The 19,210-nt window shown below is 49.3% G+C and overlaps 1 protein-coding gene across 8 annotated transcripts in view; it reads right to left on the bottom strand.

The window, feature by feature from the left end:
• Window positions 1-19,210, bottom strand: part of FRMD4A (FERM domain containing 4A) — a 331,795-nt gene that overhangs the window by 65,419 nt on the left and 247,166 nt on the right. For all 8 annotated transcript variants that reach the window (XR_004348140.1, XM_032620676.1, XM_032620632.1 and 5 more), the window contains exon 11: window positions 18,752-18,838. Coding sequence is in view for 7 of the 8 variants with exons in the window: in XM_032620676.1 (XP_032476567.1) it covers window positions 18,752-18,838 (87 nt within the window). In the remaining variant the exon portion in view is untranslated. The remainder of the gene's footprint in view (window positions 1-18,751; window positions 18,839-19,210) is intronic.

Raw genomic sequence — 19,210 nt, 5'->3', positions numbered from 1 at the left:
CGTGGGGTGATGGGTGAGCTCTCGGAGCGAGGCAGAAATAAAGGCTTGAGAGGAAGCCCGCTCTAGTGGCTCTCATTCTTGACCAGGACTTGGGGGAGCCTCGTCTTCCTCCTGTCTCTGAGGCTGAGTCACCAAGCCTCTTAATGACCCCTCTCTGAGTAACTTCCTGCTGCTTCCAGAGGGACCATTATACGGAATCCCGGCGGCCATCTGGCCAGTCCCCACCTCCCACAGATAAAGCAAGCCCGGGGTGGGGGGCAGAGGTTAAATAAGTGACTGATACCGGGCCCACTCTTGGGACTTCCGTCCTGGGCTCTTTCTAACACACCAGGAGGACCCGACGATGAACAAGAACAGAGTTGTTTCGAGCCGATGTTTAAGTGATCACTTCTCCAAAGGCTCTTGGCTGTCTGCCTTCCAAACACCAGCAAGGAGTTCTCTCGTAAGAAGAATCAGACTCACAGCCAGGAATAACCTCTGAACTCGGGATGAAACACACCAACTAAAAAACCCCACTTCCTGATTTCATTTCTGCTCTGTTCACCCTCTAGAAGTAGGGCTGTCACTCACTCATCTCCAGGTGTATTCATGCAATTCAGCGAATAAAAATGAGCCGCCACACATCGTGAGGGATACAGGACAAAAGGAATCCCTCAACCCCAAAAGGATGGACTTGAATTAACATGGGAGCACAACGCAGAAACCCCAAGCCTGCACGTTCAGAGAACTTTATCAGGTGTCCCCTGATGAGGCTTTACTGTCACGCAAGAACTAGTTCTAGGGAACAACAGAAGCAGCGCTGTTTTTAGTGGGTTAACAGCATATGTCAGAGGTTTTTATATCGGTTGCCTGGATATTCAATACATTTTACCTTATGCTCAAAAGAGAGAGAAGCGAGGCCCTGGGGGTTTAGGTAACAACCAATCCCCATTCCTCTTCCAAATATTCAAGTTGTGACGTCTACTTTGCATAAACCTATGCTAACAGGACAGAGGAAGGGCATGACGCCTCACATATGTTTATACGTGTAAGGCGCCTACAACCTAGTTGGGAGGATGCGACATACACAAAGCAGACTGTATCCATGATATAGGAACTAACTTCATGATGGAGTTTAAAACCATCTCTGGTTTCTGTATCAGGCTTTTAAAACTCTAGGGAGGCACCCCACCAGCTTATGGAGATAGGTCTCGTGCTTCTGTTTCAGAATCAACATTCATGACCATCGCTGAGAGTCTCCTGGGTTTCGGTTCATCGTTTTTAGGGATGAGAACTCTGACTTGGAAATCAGGAGGCCTTGGTGATAGTCCTGACTTTGTAAGTCGCTCTTTATCTTGGCTTCCTTTTCCGCAAAAGGAGGGGCATGTGTGTGGGCATTCCGGCATCCTGAACATGGGTTAAAGGTCAGCCTTGTAAATCCCTGGAATGCCACCCTGCTACTCTTTGGAATTTAAAAATAAAGTAGCTTGTGTTAAACATTTCCTACTTATGGGAGACAGTACAGAATACCGTTGTCCCTCGGCACCCTCAGGACCTTGGTTCCAGGACCTTCCTCGAATACTGAAATCTGAGGATGCGCAAGTCCCTTATATAAAATGGAGTGGTGTTTGCATCTACCCCACGCGCATCCTCCCGTACGCTTTAAATCATCCCTAGGTTACTTACAACACCAAATGCAATGTAAATGCTATGTAAATAGTTGCTGGCACACAGCGAATTCAAGTTTTGCTTTTTGGAACTTTCTGGAATTTAAAAATTATTTCTGAATATCTTCGATTTGCAGTTGGTTGACTCCACAGATGTGGAACCCGCAGATAAAGAAGCAGACTGTTCTCCTGACTAAAAGCATGGTTTTCCAAGTCACACTGTCTACCACTTACCGGCTGTGTATCCTTGGCAATGAAATTTCTGTGTCTTTCTTTTCTCGTCTTTGCACTACAACTCCAAACAACACCAGTTTTACTTTCATAGGGCTGCTGTATTGATGAACTCATACATACGAAGTGCTTCAAGTGGAGCCCAGTATGTAGTTAGCACTCAAATAGCAGCCATCATTCACACGCTACTCTACACGTAAAAAAGAGTTCTGATTACTTTGAACACGTAGCCCGAAGTACAGGTTTGTGCATTTTTTTTTTTTTTTTTTTTTTAAAGATGGCTAATATGGTGCCACGGGCATTTTAAAAAATGGTTTTTGTTCCTTGGATTTTTCACGATGCAAGTGTAAGCCTAACCCAGCTTCTCCTTCATCCACTGCAGTTGGTGTTTGACGTATTCTCTTCGGATTCTTTGCTTCCAATCCTTATCCGGTCAATTCCTGGGTCCACCACAACTCTGACCAGAGTCAGTTTGGACCACTTTCCTGCTATGACGTCTTTTGGCCACTCACCTTGTGGGAACTTAGTACCCTGACAACGGATCAAACCGGTGCCCCCTGCGGTGGAAGCACGGAGCCCTAACCACTGGACCACCAGGGAATTTTCCCTGCTATGACTTTTAATCTCGCGACATTCACCCTGAGAGGAAAGTACTCTCCTATGATACAGCTCAGCAGTACACTGAATGGGCCAGACTGGGATCCAAATCAGAGCCTCCAAGACAGGCAATCTATGTCCAAAGATTATTAGCTCACAAAGTGATCCTAACACTGTCCTCAGGACCTGCATTGAAGGAGGGCTCCCTGGCTTCCATTTTCTTCCAAGAGGGCCACATAACCCAGCAAAGAAAACAATAGCTAATTTTTCTGCACAGCCAGACCTAATGGAATCAAGATGTTCTTCCGGCCGGCTGCCTACCCCTCAGTGTCAGACCACAGGAGCTCTCGATTGATTGGTTAACTCCGTGACAGATGCCCAGAGCGCTGGGCCTTGACCCTTTAATGGATGGCCTCTTTTTAACCCATCAAAAACCTTTTAGCTTCCTTTGACTTCAGAGTCGTTACTAGGGGAAGAAAGAGGGAAAGAAGATCCACAGATATTTAACAGGCCTACGAAGAAAACAGGCCATTTTATTTGTCCCCAGTGGACGCAGTTTCCTTTTAATTTTCTCCCTAGGGGGGTAGCTCTCTCTATCATTTTCTTGTGTGTATTTTGGCTTTTCTTGGGGGAGGACCTGACCATAAAGCTTTGGCAAATGTAAAATCTTTCAAGAGAAGCTGCAAGTGCTTTTCCTTTCTTATCCTTGGCCTCCTGATGGAATTTCTTCCCTCCTCCGTGTGCCTCTGGGGGATGGACGCGGGTTAGTATCCAAAGGGAGAAGCTGGCCAGGGATTCACGTTACCTGAGTTCAGCTTTCGTTTTTCTAGCAATGAGCATGGTGGCCCAGTTTGGTGTGGCTTCACTTCTCTGGGCTCCAGCCTCCCCTTTAAAAAAAAAAACTTCAAGGCTAATCACACCTGTGAAGACTTCAGTGAATGGGATGCTTCAGAGAGGGGATTAGTCTGAGAAGCAGTTGGTCCATCTCGGGTGGGGAATTACAATGGGCCATTCCACTTGCAATGGCAAAGATCTCTTCTTGGATCGCTCTAAGGGTTTTTGTTTTGACTACTTTGGAGGACAGACTTTGGGGAAACCTGTATTTTTCTATATTTTTGGGGGGAGGGGAGAGGAGTTGGCAGTTATCAGTTGTCTTACACCTGGTGGCCCTGCCCAGAGGTGCCGCATCACAGTGAGACTCTGATGGGGGCTGGCTGAATCCGTGAGAGATGGGGTAGAATGAGGAAGAATGGGTTGGCAATGAGCTCTACATAAATAAGGTAAACGATCATAACTAAACCCCTGCTTAATCAAGCTTAAAAAAAAAAAAGAAATGACGATACTCTGTTACACTGTGTTATCTGGGAAACAAAAGTTAAAAAAAAAATTAGTCAACTAGCAAGGGCTCTATGGGAATAATTATTTAAGAGCAGCTTGTGTGCACTTTAAACTACCCAGTGCTTCAAGCGTTGGCTCATCCTCCCGGGGAGGGGAAGGCCTTGCAGATCCTGGTTGCTGTGGGTACCAGGAGAGGGGCAGACCACTGCTGCAGAGACAGCAGGTGTGAACTCCAGGCTCTCCTGGTTGGAAAGTGTCTCGGGGCTGTGGAGGACGGAGAGGCACGGGGCCAGGGCTGGGAGGCTTGCTTTGCGAGCCACACTGCTGCTGAGACCACGTGCGCTCTAGCCGGCTGCTCTGTGATGGTGGCCGCAGCCAGCAGGGGCAGGGAGGCCGGTGTTAAGCCGCCATCTCTGCAGCTGGCACCCTGGTTGACTCTGGTCATCTCTCTCTCTCGGGTTCCTCTTACTAAGCAGTTCTGTATCTGCTCCACAATTTAGCCTTCCCAGAAAGAAGAAACATGAGGGGATATTTTCTTAGAGATAAGGACAGAAATTCTAGAATTTCTGTCTTCCCAGGAGGACTGCTCCTATTTCAAGCTCTGCCCTTGTTCCATTTTCCTAGAGGAATCCTGAAGTGGGCAGGTCAATGTGGGGAAGTGTGAATTTGGGGGAGAAGGGGTGGGGGCAGGGGAGGAAATGGATACTTCTCAGCAGCCTGCCCTAAACCACTATCTTTTCATGACTGCTGTCCCCATCCCCCACCCCTCTGACTTAACAGCCCTAACCTGGGCTAGTTCTCCCAGAGATTCATGTACTACCCTCTGCCAAGCAATTCGCATCCTGTGTCACAAACGTCTTTTTTACTCAGTTATCTTTCCTACCTGACTCTAGGCTTGTTGAGGGTATTTTCCTGGCACCTAGCACAATGCCTGGGGCATATTAGACATTCAGTAATTGTTGAGTGAATAAGTGAATGAATAAAAAGCTCTTTGAGGTAGGTATTATGGAAACCAAAGTTCAGAGAGGTTAAGTTACTTTCTCCAAGTCACACAGATGATAAATGGTGGGAGATGGTATTTGAACCCCTAGGTGCTCAAAATTCAGGTAACTTCCGTGCCATGAGGAACCTCCAGCCCTTGAACCTGCACATCTTGTTAATACCTTTCTAAACGGCACAGGATATGGCAACAGGGAAGTGGCAGTGAGGGCCAGCCCAAGAGCTGCAAGCCAGGAACCACAGCCCTTCCTTCTTCTGGTAGTTCTGTCTGAATTCAACTCTCCTCCAAAGTGAATGGGGGAAGTTACGGTCTCCAGGAGCTCAGGGGCTCGAGCTGGAATCCTAGTACAGACCTGGAGTGACTCTGCATGCCATTCTGCTGAGAAACTGCCTCGACTGGCTTAGGGCTCTTTGACAGGCATGATGGGAGCAGGACCCTCCTGGTAGAGTCCCCCAGCCCTACCTGCAGGCGCTGGGAGTGAGAGCTTGACACCGTTCTGGCTGTGCTAGGGTTTAGTATTAAATAGGTTCACACTTCGGGAAGATCAGTTCAGCCCGGGTTTCCCCTCTGAATCATGCTCATTAAAAAAAAAAAAAAAAAAAAAAAATCTCACAGAGCTCCGTCAGTATCGTATGGCTCAGCGGAAACAAGCCGAGATTCCCTGAGACAAAGCAAAGGTTACTGGATGCAACAAGCAGGGTTTCTCAGCCTAACATTTCCTGCTTCTAAGTAAGAAAAGGCGTCCAGATGAACTAGAATAGTGCAATGGTCTGTGTCCTCCCGCAATTCATTTTCCGCATATAGTTACTAGTAGCAATTTGGGTACTTCCGCTCCAAGAGACAAAAAATAAAATCAAGAGACAGTCTAGATGGATTGGTAGGGAAATTTTATGCTTTTTTTCCCCCCAATCAACAAATCTAAGCTGTAAGAAGCTCTCATGCCTCCCTCTTCCCTCTCTTTCTTTACAGACGTCTGGCCTTTAACGTGGAGCTTTCTCCAACCTTCCTTACGGGAGCTACACTATCCCATCTCTGAGGCCACTACACACATATACATGGAGATGACCTCAAAATTAGTGGGAGCTTCCAACAAGCGAGTAGATACTCTGCTCTGCTGCTTTCGCTCATTTAACCAGTATTTATCATCCACCACGGGTCAGGCACTGCACTGCCAGCAGGCGTGCGCTAGAGAAGAAACAGAAGCCTCTGCACATTTTTGGGAGGGGACAGGGAGGCAAATAAGAGAACTGGACAGTGAGGAAGTCAGAGGGTAGCAGGTGCTGGGGAGGCTAGGACAGGGGCTGTCACTGTTTATCAAGCGGTCGGGGAGCCTTCACCGATGTGACAGCTGAGTGGATACCAGAAGGAAACTGGGGCAAAGCCGTACACTCATGTGAGGGAACACAAGAAGTGCAAAAACCCAAGGCACCATTTGTGTGTGTATGTGTGCATGTGTGTTTGCTATGTTAGTGCAGAAAACGCTGAAGTTACCAGGGAATGATGGAATCTTATTTAGCCTTAAAGAGGAACGAAGTTCTGATTCATGCCACAACATGGATGAGCCTTGAATACATTATTCTAAATCGAAGAAGCCGAGCACAAAAGGCCACAAATTCTATGATTCCATTTATATGAAATGTCTGGAATAGGCAAGACCAGAGAGGAAAGTAGGTGCGTGGGGCTTGGGGAGAAATGGGGAGTAGTCAAGAGCTCCCCTGAGGCCTTTCCACTGTTTTGACTGGTAAATACCCTACTCTGCGTTAACCATAAATCAGAAGATGCTCTTTGGTTAAAACGCAGTAAAACTAATTACTTAAAAGGAGCCAGCAGTCCAGGCTAAAGCCCCCTAATCCCAGGGCTGCCCCTTCTCCATAAGCAGCCCCCCACTGCCCCTGGTCACATGGTCCTCCTATAAACCTCTCCTCTCGGGTCCCCTGGGGTGGGCTCTGTTGGAGCCAACTGACCGCTTTGGGCTGTCATGGCCGAGGCACCTCTCGGGGGGTGTTTTCCACCACCGCCATGTGAGCAACCTGGCCAGGGACCGGGTTTCAGATGGTTTTTCAACCCTCACAGCTCCAAGCATCAGCTCAATATGTATCAGTAAAGGTATCTACGTGTGCACGCCCGTGCATGGGCCATTCACTCAGCTGTGGTTCCTGACCCTTGTTACAGGCAGGGCTGGGGGCTGGTTTACGGTCCGGGAGGCCTGGAGAGATGGGCATCTGGAGCTCCCCTGGCTCTTTGACCTCCTAGTAAAAGGCCAGAACAGGGGCACCCATCACAAGGAGGCTGGGTCTGCTCTGGGTCCGCCCACGGACCACCCTCAGTGCCAGTGTACGCTTTCCAGGAAGGTTCTCAGGATTGGCGAGGAATCTTTCAAATCCCCATGAAGCATCAGAAACACCTGTTGCGAATGCCAGAAGGACCTGGGTGCCGGGATCTCTGGGGCTGCCCAGTTCTTAACTCAGCACAGTTGGTCAGGAGTTATGCCATCGGTGGGTGATGCCACCACTGCAGAGCCAGAGCCACAGGAGATGATAGTGACGTACTGGCCGCGACTTCACGGTGATCAATCTCATTGAAGTGAGTAGTGAGCAGACCACCCAGTAAGACAGGCAAGAACCAAACAAACAAAAGGGCCAAGAGCCCGTTTCACGGGTCACCACCCTGGTTCGAGAGGCCACCATGTGCCCTGGTTTGCTTGGGGCAGCCCGGGTTTGCCTGACGCTGGGGTATCATCATTTACCAGTGCTCTCTTCCATTCTCAAAAGTGTCCTGGTTTGGATATTAAAACCCTATGGTCACAAAAATAAATATATTCTATGATTCCAGTTATATGAGATCCCTAGAGGAATCAAATCCATAGAGAGGGAAGTAGAATGCTGGTTGCCAGGCGCTAGGGCTGGGGAATCATTGTTTCACGGAGACAGCTTCAGTTTTGCACAAAGAAAACGTTCTGGAGATGGGTTGCACAACAGTGGGAATGTACCTAAGATTTAACCACTTACCAGTGGTTCCAGTGGTAAATTTTATGTTATGCATACTTTCACAATTAGACTTTTTTTTTTTTTTTTTTACATTTAAAAAGCATTACTGTTTACGTGACTCTGAAACCTCTCACCCTCCCTTGGGGTATGAAGTGTTTAGGAAGGTGGAAACTGAGGGAGAATTTGAGAGGGAGAGAGGTGTGCTGTCAGCTTCCCTGACCCAGAGGGGGGGACTTGGAGGATGCCTTCTGCTAATCTAGTGAGAAAAGGTTCGCTAGGGTCGCCTGGAGAGCTTGACAGGTGTCTCCTGAAGTTAAGGGCCACCTAAGACTGCCCCTGGTTCCTGCTCACATCTAAGCCACGAGAAGTGGGCTGTTAGCTGCCCTCAGAGGAGCTGACGGGGAGAGAGAGGAAGTCCAGCTGGGAGAGGGGGCAGGATTTACCTTTAGACCAAGTTTGGAATTTTGGTTGTTATCAAGGACCCGACACTCATTTCTTAATAAAATTAACTTTGCTGCTTCAAGTGACTGCGTGACTCCGTATTACCTGGGAGTGATCAGAGAAGTCATGGGCTGTCTGCGTTTCCATCTAGGGAAGAACGCTTTTAAAAGAACAGTGGGAGATACAAGAAATGTGCCTTTTTGAGTCCCAGGTGGTCGATGTTCTCGTTAACCTGGCCAAGTCTTTGGTTTTTAACCCAGAGAAAACCCATCAACGCTTAAGCTACTACTGGCCCAGGGCTCACTGGAGTGGGCGAGGATACTGGAGGCGCCTCTACTCAGGACTGGGATCCAGCAACAGTGCTGGGTTTTCATTTGAATCTTCAGATCGCACCCAGGGTCGATGGGGCGCCCCAAGTAGCGGGAGTCTGTTTCTGTGAGTTATTTAGAAGCTCGTCAGTCTCGAGGCAGGTGCTAGCCTGGCTGACTGGGTGTTTATTTGCATGTGATAAATACAGACTGTTGAGTTTGACCCCTACCCTCCCCCCAGTCAACGGGGCTGTTCATATGGCCATCCTAGGGCTGTCCACACGAGGACGAGGCCCGGCTGCGGGCGGGGGATGAGCCCCGGGACACCTCACACCCCACACAAGGGACAGAGGCCTCAGCTGGGGGGGCGGGGCTGGAAACTGTTTTTGTTTTTTTTTTTTTTTTTTGCGGTACGCAGGCTTCTCACTGCTGTGGCCTCTCCCTTTGCGGAGCACAGGCTCCGGACGCGCAGGCTCAGTGGCCATGGCTCACGGGCCCAGCCGCTCCGCGGCTTGTGGGATCTTCCCAGACCGGGGCACGAACCCGTGTCCCCTGCATCGGCAGGCGGACTCTCAGCCACTGCGCCACCACGGAAGCCCCTGGAAACTATTTTTGGTTGTCTGCTCAGATCTAGCTGCCACTTCGGCTAACGCGAACAACAGTCAAAGACAGACAGGGATTTACCCACTTAGAAACTGGCATTTTCTCCCTCTACCATTTTCTTCTGGGAAAGTGTTGCTTTTCACTCTTCCTTTTAGGAAGGACTCCCTTCTGGCTTTACAATGAGCTTGCCCCTTGCTTCATTCCCCTCCCCTGTTTCTCCTTTCCTGCTTCTCTCAACCTCAAGATTCCCCAGCACCTGTATCATTGCCTTGTTGATGAGGAAACAGACCCAGCGATGCGACTCAGCTTGCAGACCTGGAGCTAAAACTGAGCGGTCTTGACCACCAGGCCAGATACCTTCCCACCAGATATAACAGTAGGAGGTGGGCGCAGGAACAGAACATCCAAAGGGTGATGCCAGTCTGGAGATTAACCCTCGCAAGCAGAGAACATTTGGGTGAATTCTTCAGAGTATAGTGTACCCCCTCTAAGAGCTACCTCCAAACATGTCAGCCCAGGAGAGAGCTGGACCTGCCTCTTAAAGGGAGAATTGCATTTCTCTCCTCTCGTACCTCCCCAGAGAAATGACTCTCACGTTATAGCTTCTACGGATTATCCACCTAGATGGAGACATGCTTCTATTTTCTGCTCACAGGTATCATTTTCAAAAGGGCCAGTCTGACACCAGCACAAGTATTACGGAGACAGTTTCAACAAGGATACAAGCTGGTGTCCTTGGAGGGCTGGCTTACTCAGAACCAGGCTTGGAAACGGCCTCCAGAAGAACCTGTGGGAACCAAGGGACCCTGGGTTCCCAGATCCAGTGACCAAGGAAAAAAAAAATCAATCCTCTTAACAAAGGGATGCTGTTTGCTCTTTGTGGTGGTCCTGCCTCTTGTGTTCAGCATAAAAGAGACTGCAGCGATATTTGCTATGTCAAGGGCAACAGCGCTTTTATCTTGGGGAACAGGCAACTCTTTGAGGTGTAAACATGTTCAAGATGAAGGTAATTATACCATTTCTCGTGTTTTAGAGTCTCCATTTCACAGACATAAAAACAGAGGCTAAATAAGTTGTTCATCACAACTCTGAACACCCTGGGAGTGAGTGAATAGCCCTCAAATTCCTCCTTGGTTGAGATTTTGAGATTTATTTTGGGCCTTTAAGTGGATATGGAGGCCACTGGCTTGTAAAACATCTTTTTTTAAAGGCTTAACTGTTACAAGAAGGAATTTGATTTTAACTCAGACTATACTATCTTAACAAAACAACAAAGTAGGATCACAAAGAAAGTTCCCGTTACCTGTGTGTTGAGCAGTGATCCTCAAACTCTGTAGCCTGTCTTCAAATCACCTCAAGGGCTTGTGAAAACACACACTGCCGAGTCCCGGCCTCTGAATTTCTGAGTCTGGACGTCTCAGGTGTGGACCTGGAGTTTGCAGATCTAACGTGCTCCCAGACCACGTAGCGGCGGCTGGTCCGAGGGCCACACTGGGGGGAGCCACTGTAGGAAAAGCTACTGCATCGACCAGCCTCTCCTTCAGAACTGAAGGATTTATCCTCTCTCAGGGAATTGCCCTCAGCTGTGGAGAGCCGTCTTGCCCAAGGTCACAGCCCAACGCCTGTGGCTCACCTGTATCTAATAATTGGTTGACGCTGGGCTAAGGCGATGGGTCTGATGATTGACCGCCCATTGTTACAGCTTCACAGCTTTCCCTAAGGTTGTATCACAGCTCAGCTTCTCCCTCTGCCAGGTCCTGTCTCCTTCCCTTTGCTCACTGCTGTTAATTCCAGACCACTTCCCAATACACTTCCTTGCGAGAATCCCTAACTGCTTCCCAAGGGATGCAACACTCGGAGTAGAGTCCCTTAAGGTCACCTCCTTGGCAAGACCACCCCTGACCATTCCCCTCTTCCTTACTGATTGGTTATCTTCATAGAATTCAATACTCTGACACTCTACGTTATAGATTTACCTAATGCTATCGTTTGACCGTCTTTCCCACTAGACTCTAAGGTCTTTGAGGGCAGGGACCCGTCTCTTTTGTTCACTGTTAACACCTGCAGGGCCTCAAGCAGGGCCTTGGCTTACGATAGGCAGTTGGTAATTCTCCTACGGGGTCCGTTTTATTGGAGAGGATTTCACATTCAACACCTTCTACTGGAGTTCTAAAGCTCTAGCTCAGCACTTTCAGGGGACTGCAATTCTTGGATGGGAGGAGACACTGGGATTCCTGTTCCAAAGAGAGAGAACTCAGCCATGCCTAATACATGTGCTTTGAGAAGAGGATGGCTATTGTCTACTGACGCTTTGAGAAGAGCGTCTCAGTCTTCCTAGAATACAACTGCTTTTTTCTTTCTTGGGGAGTTACTTTAAGATGGCAGACGCTGGTGACTCTCTCTGCCCCCCTCCCCTGCCCTGCACCCTAGCATCCCTCCGGCAGGCCTGCCCCTCAGCTTTGAGGCTGGCTCCCCTTGGTGACCCATGGCCAGGGCCTGTCACCCACAGGCATGGAACCCTTCCTGGTCCTCTCAGTGCTGAGTGAGGTCTGAAGGAGGCAACAGAGAAGCCCTTTGATCTGACGATGAAAAAGCAAAGGCTGCAAAATGCTAAAAGTAGTCCATGGAGCCCTTCCTCCCCGGAGAGCCCAGGGTGCGGTTTCCCAGGGGAATACAGATAACGGAATGAGGGAGGCACCCGCCCAGGGCCTGCCGAGGCAGAGGGCCCAGCAGCCCGAGGACGAGTCAAGTGCATCCAAACAGAAGCTGAAAAATAAGTTGGCAAAGCACTTAATGGCGTGCTTATCACGCTGAATAATTCAGCAGGCTGACTGCGCTGGGAGCCGGTTCACAGTTAATGGAGTATTTCCTGTAAATATTATTTTCTCTTCCTGTTTCATCATCTCATCCAGTTCAAAAATCTTTACTAATCTGGGGAGGTGACAGGAATGCATCAGTTCTCTGAGCTAATGCCCCCAATTCTGAAATACTCTTAGGAACCATAGGAAGCTACATTGGCTGCTCTGGGGAAAGGGGCGACCATTTACTCTGGTTCCTTCTCCTAATGTCTCAGAGGGGAGCCCTCTGTGCTCGTAATTGCGCACCTAAGTGAACATAAAAGCGTTCCTAATTGCACATGAAATAAATAAGTAAATGCTGTCTGCTGAATACGTAACGAAGACCAGCACTGCCATCCTTCCCCCCCATGGAGAGATTTCATTAAACACAGGCTGGCGAATGGGCTGCAGCTGTAAATGATGGTTTACAGATATTCAACATGCCTTCTAGGGAGGCGTTTTTGGAGTTACGTGTTGCACACTGTTCGTTCTTGAATGCGTATATTCTCTGACACAGCCTGCAGGACGGATCTTTCCCCTAACTCTTCCTGGCACCCCATTCGGAAAGCGTTTTCTGTTTTAAATGATAATGTTTTCTCATGATTCGATGGCTGGTCTGGCCACGGGTCTGGAAAGTGCAAATTCCAGCAGGCGGACAGAGAAAGCAGCTCAGCTTGGCACTGCTGGGGGTTGAGTCTTGAGTGTGGGAGAGGCTAATCGTCCAAAGCCTTTGCTCCTGGTGCCACAAAGAAGAGGCAGATTGTCCCAGAGAGCAGAGCTTTCGGACGTTTCCAGGCTCTGATCTAAGGAATGCAAGGTCCTCCTCTAAAAGAGGGAGCCCTTTGTGATCGATTACGTCCAGCTTTATTTATCTCTGCCCCATCTGATCCCGGTTCTGCAGGAGTTAATAAGCAATGCCTTTTCAGTACATATCATTTGATTTTCACTCAAATGTTCTCGGGGAAGAAGAAACACTCTTGCTTGTACTAACACAACTATCTGAGACCGATGGCGCCAGCTGATCCGCGGCGTCCCCACTGACGGTCACTTTATGTAGCTGGCTTTTGCCCTGTTTTGATGCGTGGGTGTCTTTCCTTGGCCATAAATGCAACCTAAGACGAAGCTTGGGATTTACTTCAAGTTCCCAGATGCTGGTCTGACAACGTTTCATGATTCCCTGAAGCCAACAGGACAGTACCCGGTGGAATAAAGGACCTCTCACCTGCGAAGAGCTCCGTTCCTACACACGCAAACACACGCTGAAAGGGAATGTGATACCCAGGTGAAAACAGGGTAAGATCATCTATGTAGCTGCAAGGTTTTTCTTTCATTTTCTCACCACTGTGACCCTCTTTGCATGTTTCTCACCATTGTTAAACCCAGACAGTTAGACATGTAAATACCGCCATTCCTGTCCTCTTGATACCTCAATCACAAACGGTGCCTAAAATTATCACCCCAGAATCATGGGGAAGAAGAGAGGCGTGTTTTGCAGTGTGATCAGTATTTTAGTAGGAACAAGAGAGCGGAAGTGGGGAGGCAGGCAGAGTGAGAGGGAAACCATCACTGGGTGAAGGAGGGAAACAGGATTTAGTGAGAGCTGATAGGGGGATAGTTAATAACTTATAAAAATTCTGCAATCTGTCCTTGGATACTGTTTGGGATTCTGTCTGATCTTTTAAAAGAGCTCATCTACACAAGCAAGGGCCACCATCCTGGCGTATGTGGATGTACTGTATATTTTAACTGTTTTTAGCCCTATGTGTGGGATTTTTAGGGATTTGGGGGGCTGTTCTTGCACACATCATTCCGAAATACTTCTGAAATTGGCCTTGAGCTTCTGAACATACACAAAACCCAAAGCACCCTCTTTGGGTGTCCACACGTGTCTCGCTGTTCCTGACACATGTGCCCTGAGAGCAAAGAAGCTGTTGTTTTTGTTTTTCTCTCTAACATCAGCAGCTTGCATTTTTGGGCTGTGCTTCTGCAAGGCCAGGCATCTGTTTAGAAGATCCAGGTAGCAGATAGGGGTGCGTGATTGGGAGGGGCCTAGAATGTTCTCCCTACTCCATGGGTGAGGGACCCTGTGCTTTACTCCATCTCCCCGAGAGCCCCCAGGGCTTCAGAGTGAGGATGAAGCAATGTAGGGTAGACTCTGCCACCAGAGTGGCAAACTGCACCCCAACCGGGGAACTTGGAACAGCTACGGCGCCGCCCATTTCTGGACAGTCATCAGCTACCCACCCCTCCTTTTTTGGTGGTCCACGTGGAAGCACTTGAGTGCGTTCTCATAGGAGGCTACCGAGTGCCGCTTGCTGTGTGCAGCATTTGCTGATGCTCCTGTAGCTGTGGAGGCCGGACAATACCTCCAGGGCCCCCGACGGCAAGAGAGCAGCTCGCCCTGCCCCTGCCTCTACTTGAATGTTGGCTCTTAGCATGGTGGTACCATGTGACATAGCTGCTGTAACTGGGTCAGAGTGTCAGGGAAGCCTGTGCCTGGGCTGGAGGTGCAGCTGTTGCTACAAAAGGGCCTTCAGGTGCCCAGAACTGGGCGTCACTCCCAGTTTCCCGAGCATTGCCGGGGTCCCGGGTGCCAAGCTCTGCCTGGCCCCCTTTTGCAAGGGTGTGGTGCCGCCTGGAGGGTCACCCATCACTCGGGGCCGGCCCGGACTTGAGCCCTGTGTCCAACTCCTAGAGTGCAGAGGCCCTGCCGGACACACCTGCTGCGCCTGGCTGACCCTCCCCGAGTCCGAGTTCGGAAAGGAGGCCCGCGGCGGTGGTTCTCAACTCTGGCCGCACATCGGAATCAGCTGGGAGGCTTTCTAGACGGTCAGCGGCCGGGTCAGAGATGGAGGAGGGTGGGACCAGGGGAGACTGGGGCATCTCTTCATCCTGACAGTTTCACGTGAGTTTCTGGTTTTTAGCTGAAGACAGACTGGGGCACTCGTATGTGGATGTGCACCAGTGGTCACTACCATGTTCCTGCGTCTCTTTAGATTCACAGGTCCGGAGCCAGGGAGCGTGCCCTGTGCACTCAGGGACTCACAGGTGCCTTACACGAAACAGGGACGGCCTTTTTATGAAGGTGATGACACTGGCTGTGAGCAGAAAGAACAGACGCCCTGCATCCTTCCCCCTGCAGCTGGGACCCCTTACCTACGGCTCAGATTAAGTCTTTAGGGCCCATGGCAGGTCTCAGCAGAGGTGGATACCCCTTGGGCTAATGAAACTTTGGGTCTCTTCCCCTCATGGGTCCCTCCCCTCCCCTCCCCTCCCCTCCCCTCCCCTCCCTCCATCCTTCCGTCCTTCCTTTATTCTGCGCCAGGCGGCTTGTGGGATCTTAGTACCCCGACCAGGGATTGAACCCCAGCCCTTGGCAGTGAAAGCTGTATGTTCTAACCACTGGACCACCAGGGAATTCCCGTCATAGGCTTTTCAAAGGCCCGTTCTTAATTTTATATGTAGATTGCACATTCATTTCCTAAGGACGGCTCCCCAAGTTACAGAAGGGTCAGGGTGTCCTGGTCCCAGCCCTGCCCTTCTGCCTCACAGGGAATGTCACGATGGGGAACTGAAATCCACTCACAGCTACTGTAATTTTTCCAGTGTGCCGAGTGCCTCTCCCGTTTCTCTCTCTGTTCAGTCTCTGGTTCGAAATTCTTGATACTGTCGAGCTCCAACTGAATACCCACTGCCTATTTGCCACCACTACCTGGACGTCCCATCAGCCCAAAACTCGGCATGTCCTAAACTGAACTTCTCTCCCCTTCTCTTATATCCCAGGCTTTGGTCAACCAGGAAGTTGTTCTAGATTCTCCTGCTGCTCCAACTTCCACCCTGTCGCTTCCCGCCATTGTTCAGTCACATCACCTTCTAGACATCTCACTTCCAAGTCCCCTTCTCTATCCCCGGTACCGACAGCCACCCCCGAGCCACGCCACCAGCTCTGGCCTACATTAATGTAACGATGTCCCGGTTTGCAAGTCTTGCCCTGTATCACTCCACTCATCCTCCACCAGGTAGGTACCAGAACGATGTTTCTCTGACTACGAAGGTCTGATGTGGTCGCGCCTCTGTCTCGAAGATGAAATCCTCATAGCAAACCCTGAGGATTCTGTTTGCTGGGACCCCGTGAGCCTGCTCTCTGGCTCCTCTCCCACGACGTCCAGCCCAGCGGTGCTGTGTGCTTCTCCATCACGCCACGCTGTTCTCCTTCACGGCGCTGGCGTGCACACCTGGGTGCATCCTCACCCCGTTAGTCCATCTGCAAAACCTCTGTCCACCCTTTAACACTCAGCTCCTACTTTGCTGTCCGTGAAGACGTTTCTCCTTAAGCCCAGCTGATGACTCTCTCCTTTAATTCACCACCAACCCTCACACAGGCCTCTCTTATCCGTAAGATGCAATCACCACACCCCTGTCCCTGATCCCCTGCGCAGGTCCTGAAGACCTGATGTGTGTCTTAATTATCTCAGCACCTGGCGGTCTGCCTTGCATATAACAGGTACGCAATAAACATTTTTGAATGAATGACTAATGACTCTGATGGCTAGGTTGTCCCTCAATTAGCAAGAGACTTGAGAATCCCAACTACTTCCTTTGAGGCCACAGAAGCGTGCGTTATTTTAAAGAGCAACTCAGTTTGAATAGAGGCAATATCGGAATAAATGTGTTGACCTTTTAACATTTTTTTTTTTTTTTTTTTTGCTGTGCGCAGGCCTCTCACTGTTGTGGCCTCTCCCGTTGCGGAGCACAGGCTCCGGACGCGCAGGCTCAGTGGCCACGGCTCACGGGCCCAGCCGCTCCGCGGCATGTGGGATCCTCCCGGACCGGGGCACAAACCCGTGTCCCCTGCATCGGCAGGCGGACTCTCAGCCACTGCGCCACCAGGGAAGCCCTAACATTTTTAATCTACTGACCTGCATGAATTCAACCAATGAGAGTCAATTCTCTTATTCAAAGGCTGATTACTTACATGTTGCCCTTCCTACTTCTCCACAGTTTGAAGTCCGTTTTGGAGACCGACAAGAACAGTTACCATTTATTAAGCCCTTGCGCTGTGTCACACCCCGCGTTTTGCACATATCACATACATCAAGCGCTGCCTCATTGCCTCTAAAATCTTCATTTGCACCTCAATTAGAGAAACAGAGCGAGCTTAAACATATTAATAAATGAAACTGAACACATACCGATACGTGTAAGCACGTTTTTCAAAAACATTCAGAGGGAGAGAAGAATTCAACTGTGGGATTTTAATGAACTCCACTGTAGACCCCAATTGTCCAAGCTGGCCTTGGTCTCCACCAGTGTGGGCAGCCAAGAGCTGGATACGTCGTAACCAGGACTGGGTTAAACGATCCAGGAGTACCCTTGGCTCTTGCAGCAGAAAAAAATGGCCAAGCAAGTTGGAGAGGGGACAGTGGATGTAAGAAGAAGGAAGGAGTAAAGAGAGAAGAAAAAGCACAGAAACTTACAAAGGTCGTAAGGGAAAGAGGCAGAGAGGAAACAGAAAGAGAGCGTGGAAGAAGTACAGACCCAGTGACTGAGAAAAACGATGAGGGAGGAAATAAGAACGCAGAGTCCAAATCACGTCCTACAGCAGGAGACTGGAGGGGTTTTGGAAACAGTCACGAAACAATGGTCCCCGAAACAGCCAGATTCCTACTGAACTGTCCCCAAGGAAGAATCCCTCCATCATATGCTCAAGATCTTTTCACAGAACTTAACTGAGTGACTGGTCAGCTGAGTGAGAATCCTCCTCAACACAGGGCCATTTTTGTTTTCTATCAATTTACTAAAGAAACTGGCTGAAGGCAGATGTTAACTGGATAGACTACAATAAGCTCGGATATGTAGTGTGGATTTCAATCCTGTTCGTGGATAAAGAAGCTTGGAAGGCATTATGCAGTAACATAATGAACCTATATTGCTTTCTCCCTCCGAAAGCAAGTGTGGTTTTGATAAACTTTTAATATGTATTTCAGGGTCTGAAGCGCATACCGTCTCCCCATTTTTCTCTGCCGGAGGAGTTGAATGACAGCTCTCACCTCAGAGATATTTTTCCATTATAATTTTTCAATTTGTTCTGGTCTAAAAAATGTGTGGAAACGAAAACAGAGAAAATTCAAGCCCTGTGTCCTCTTCAAACATTCTGTCTTGGCTTCACTGTGAGTTTGCAGACTCCTTTCTGCTTCCCTTTCTTTTTTGGCAAATGACCTTATTTCTTCCAGATTTCTGATCACTTCTAATATGCCAGAAAATATCTACTGGAGTTGCAGGAAAGCCTCTCATGCTTCTTTAGTTTTCACCTCTTTTTGGCCTACAATCTCTTCTTTTAGTTCCCCTCGTCCAAAAAACAAGAAACAGAAAAACAAAAACAAACCTTTGGGAAAACTCAGATTAGCCTTGGGATGCAAGAGACATGCTCCCCCATGTTCTCAAGCACACAGCACCCCAGGAAATGAAGGAACAGGACAGTCTCTCAAAGCCCTCTGGTCCATCTGCCCTGGGTGAGCTGATCTAGTCTTCTTACCTTAAATAATTTTAACAGCTTCCATTTCCTTAGTGATGGGGAGGAAAAATACTTCCCCAGGGAACACAGGCTGGATGACTGTGGAGGAGTTTGCATACACCCAAAATGAGCAGGAGACCGGGAGGCCCAGAGGCCCTGAGGCTGCACGGGGTAACGTTTTTCCTCACTTCTCCGCCTGTGTCTCCCTCCACCTGAGTGCCATCCTCCCACAAAGGAGAGCACGCTTACCTTCCTGGGCTTGACTTTATCGTGGTAGTCATACTGGAAGATGCCTTTGTAGCTCAGTCCCAGCCACCACGGTATCCCCTGCTTGTCCTAGAACATCAAAAGGAGTACGGGTAAGCATGGGACCAGACAAGAGAGAAAGGAACCAAGAGATCTCCTGGTTCACCCGAAGACAAAGGGAAATGCAAATTCCTTGAAGTGGACGGAGCCCACCTCGCTGTGCCTTTAGCTTAACGGGTGTGCCCTGTCATCAAAGGATGCTCAGTAAAGTGACTTAGTAAGTGCCCTGGGTTGGGGACCCAGCTCTGCTCCTAACCAGCTGGGGTCCTTTCCCCGTTTCTGAGTAAGAAGCGGATGCCTTGTTCTTTGTTCTCCTTCTAAGACTTTAGGTTTTCAGAGCTGGGCCCCTCACCTACCAACAGGGAAAATCTGAGAGATGCTGAACATTCTAACAGAACGACC

This window comes from Phocoena sinus, chromosome 2 (assembly GCF_008692025.1).
Source record: "Phocoena sinus isolate mPhoSin1 chromosome 2, mPhoSin1.pri, whole genome shotgun sequence".
Taxonomy (NCBI): Eukaryota; Metazoa; Chordata; class Mammalia; order Artiodactyla; family Phocoenidae; genus Phocoena; species Phocoena sinus.
Note: the sequence above shows the minus strand (reverse complement) of the source record. Positions and strands in the feature narration are given on the sequence as shown.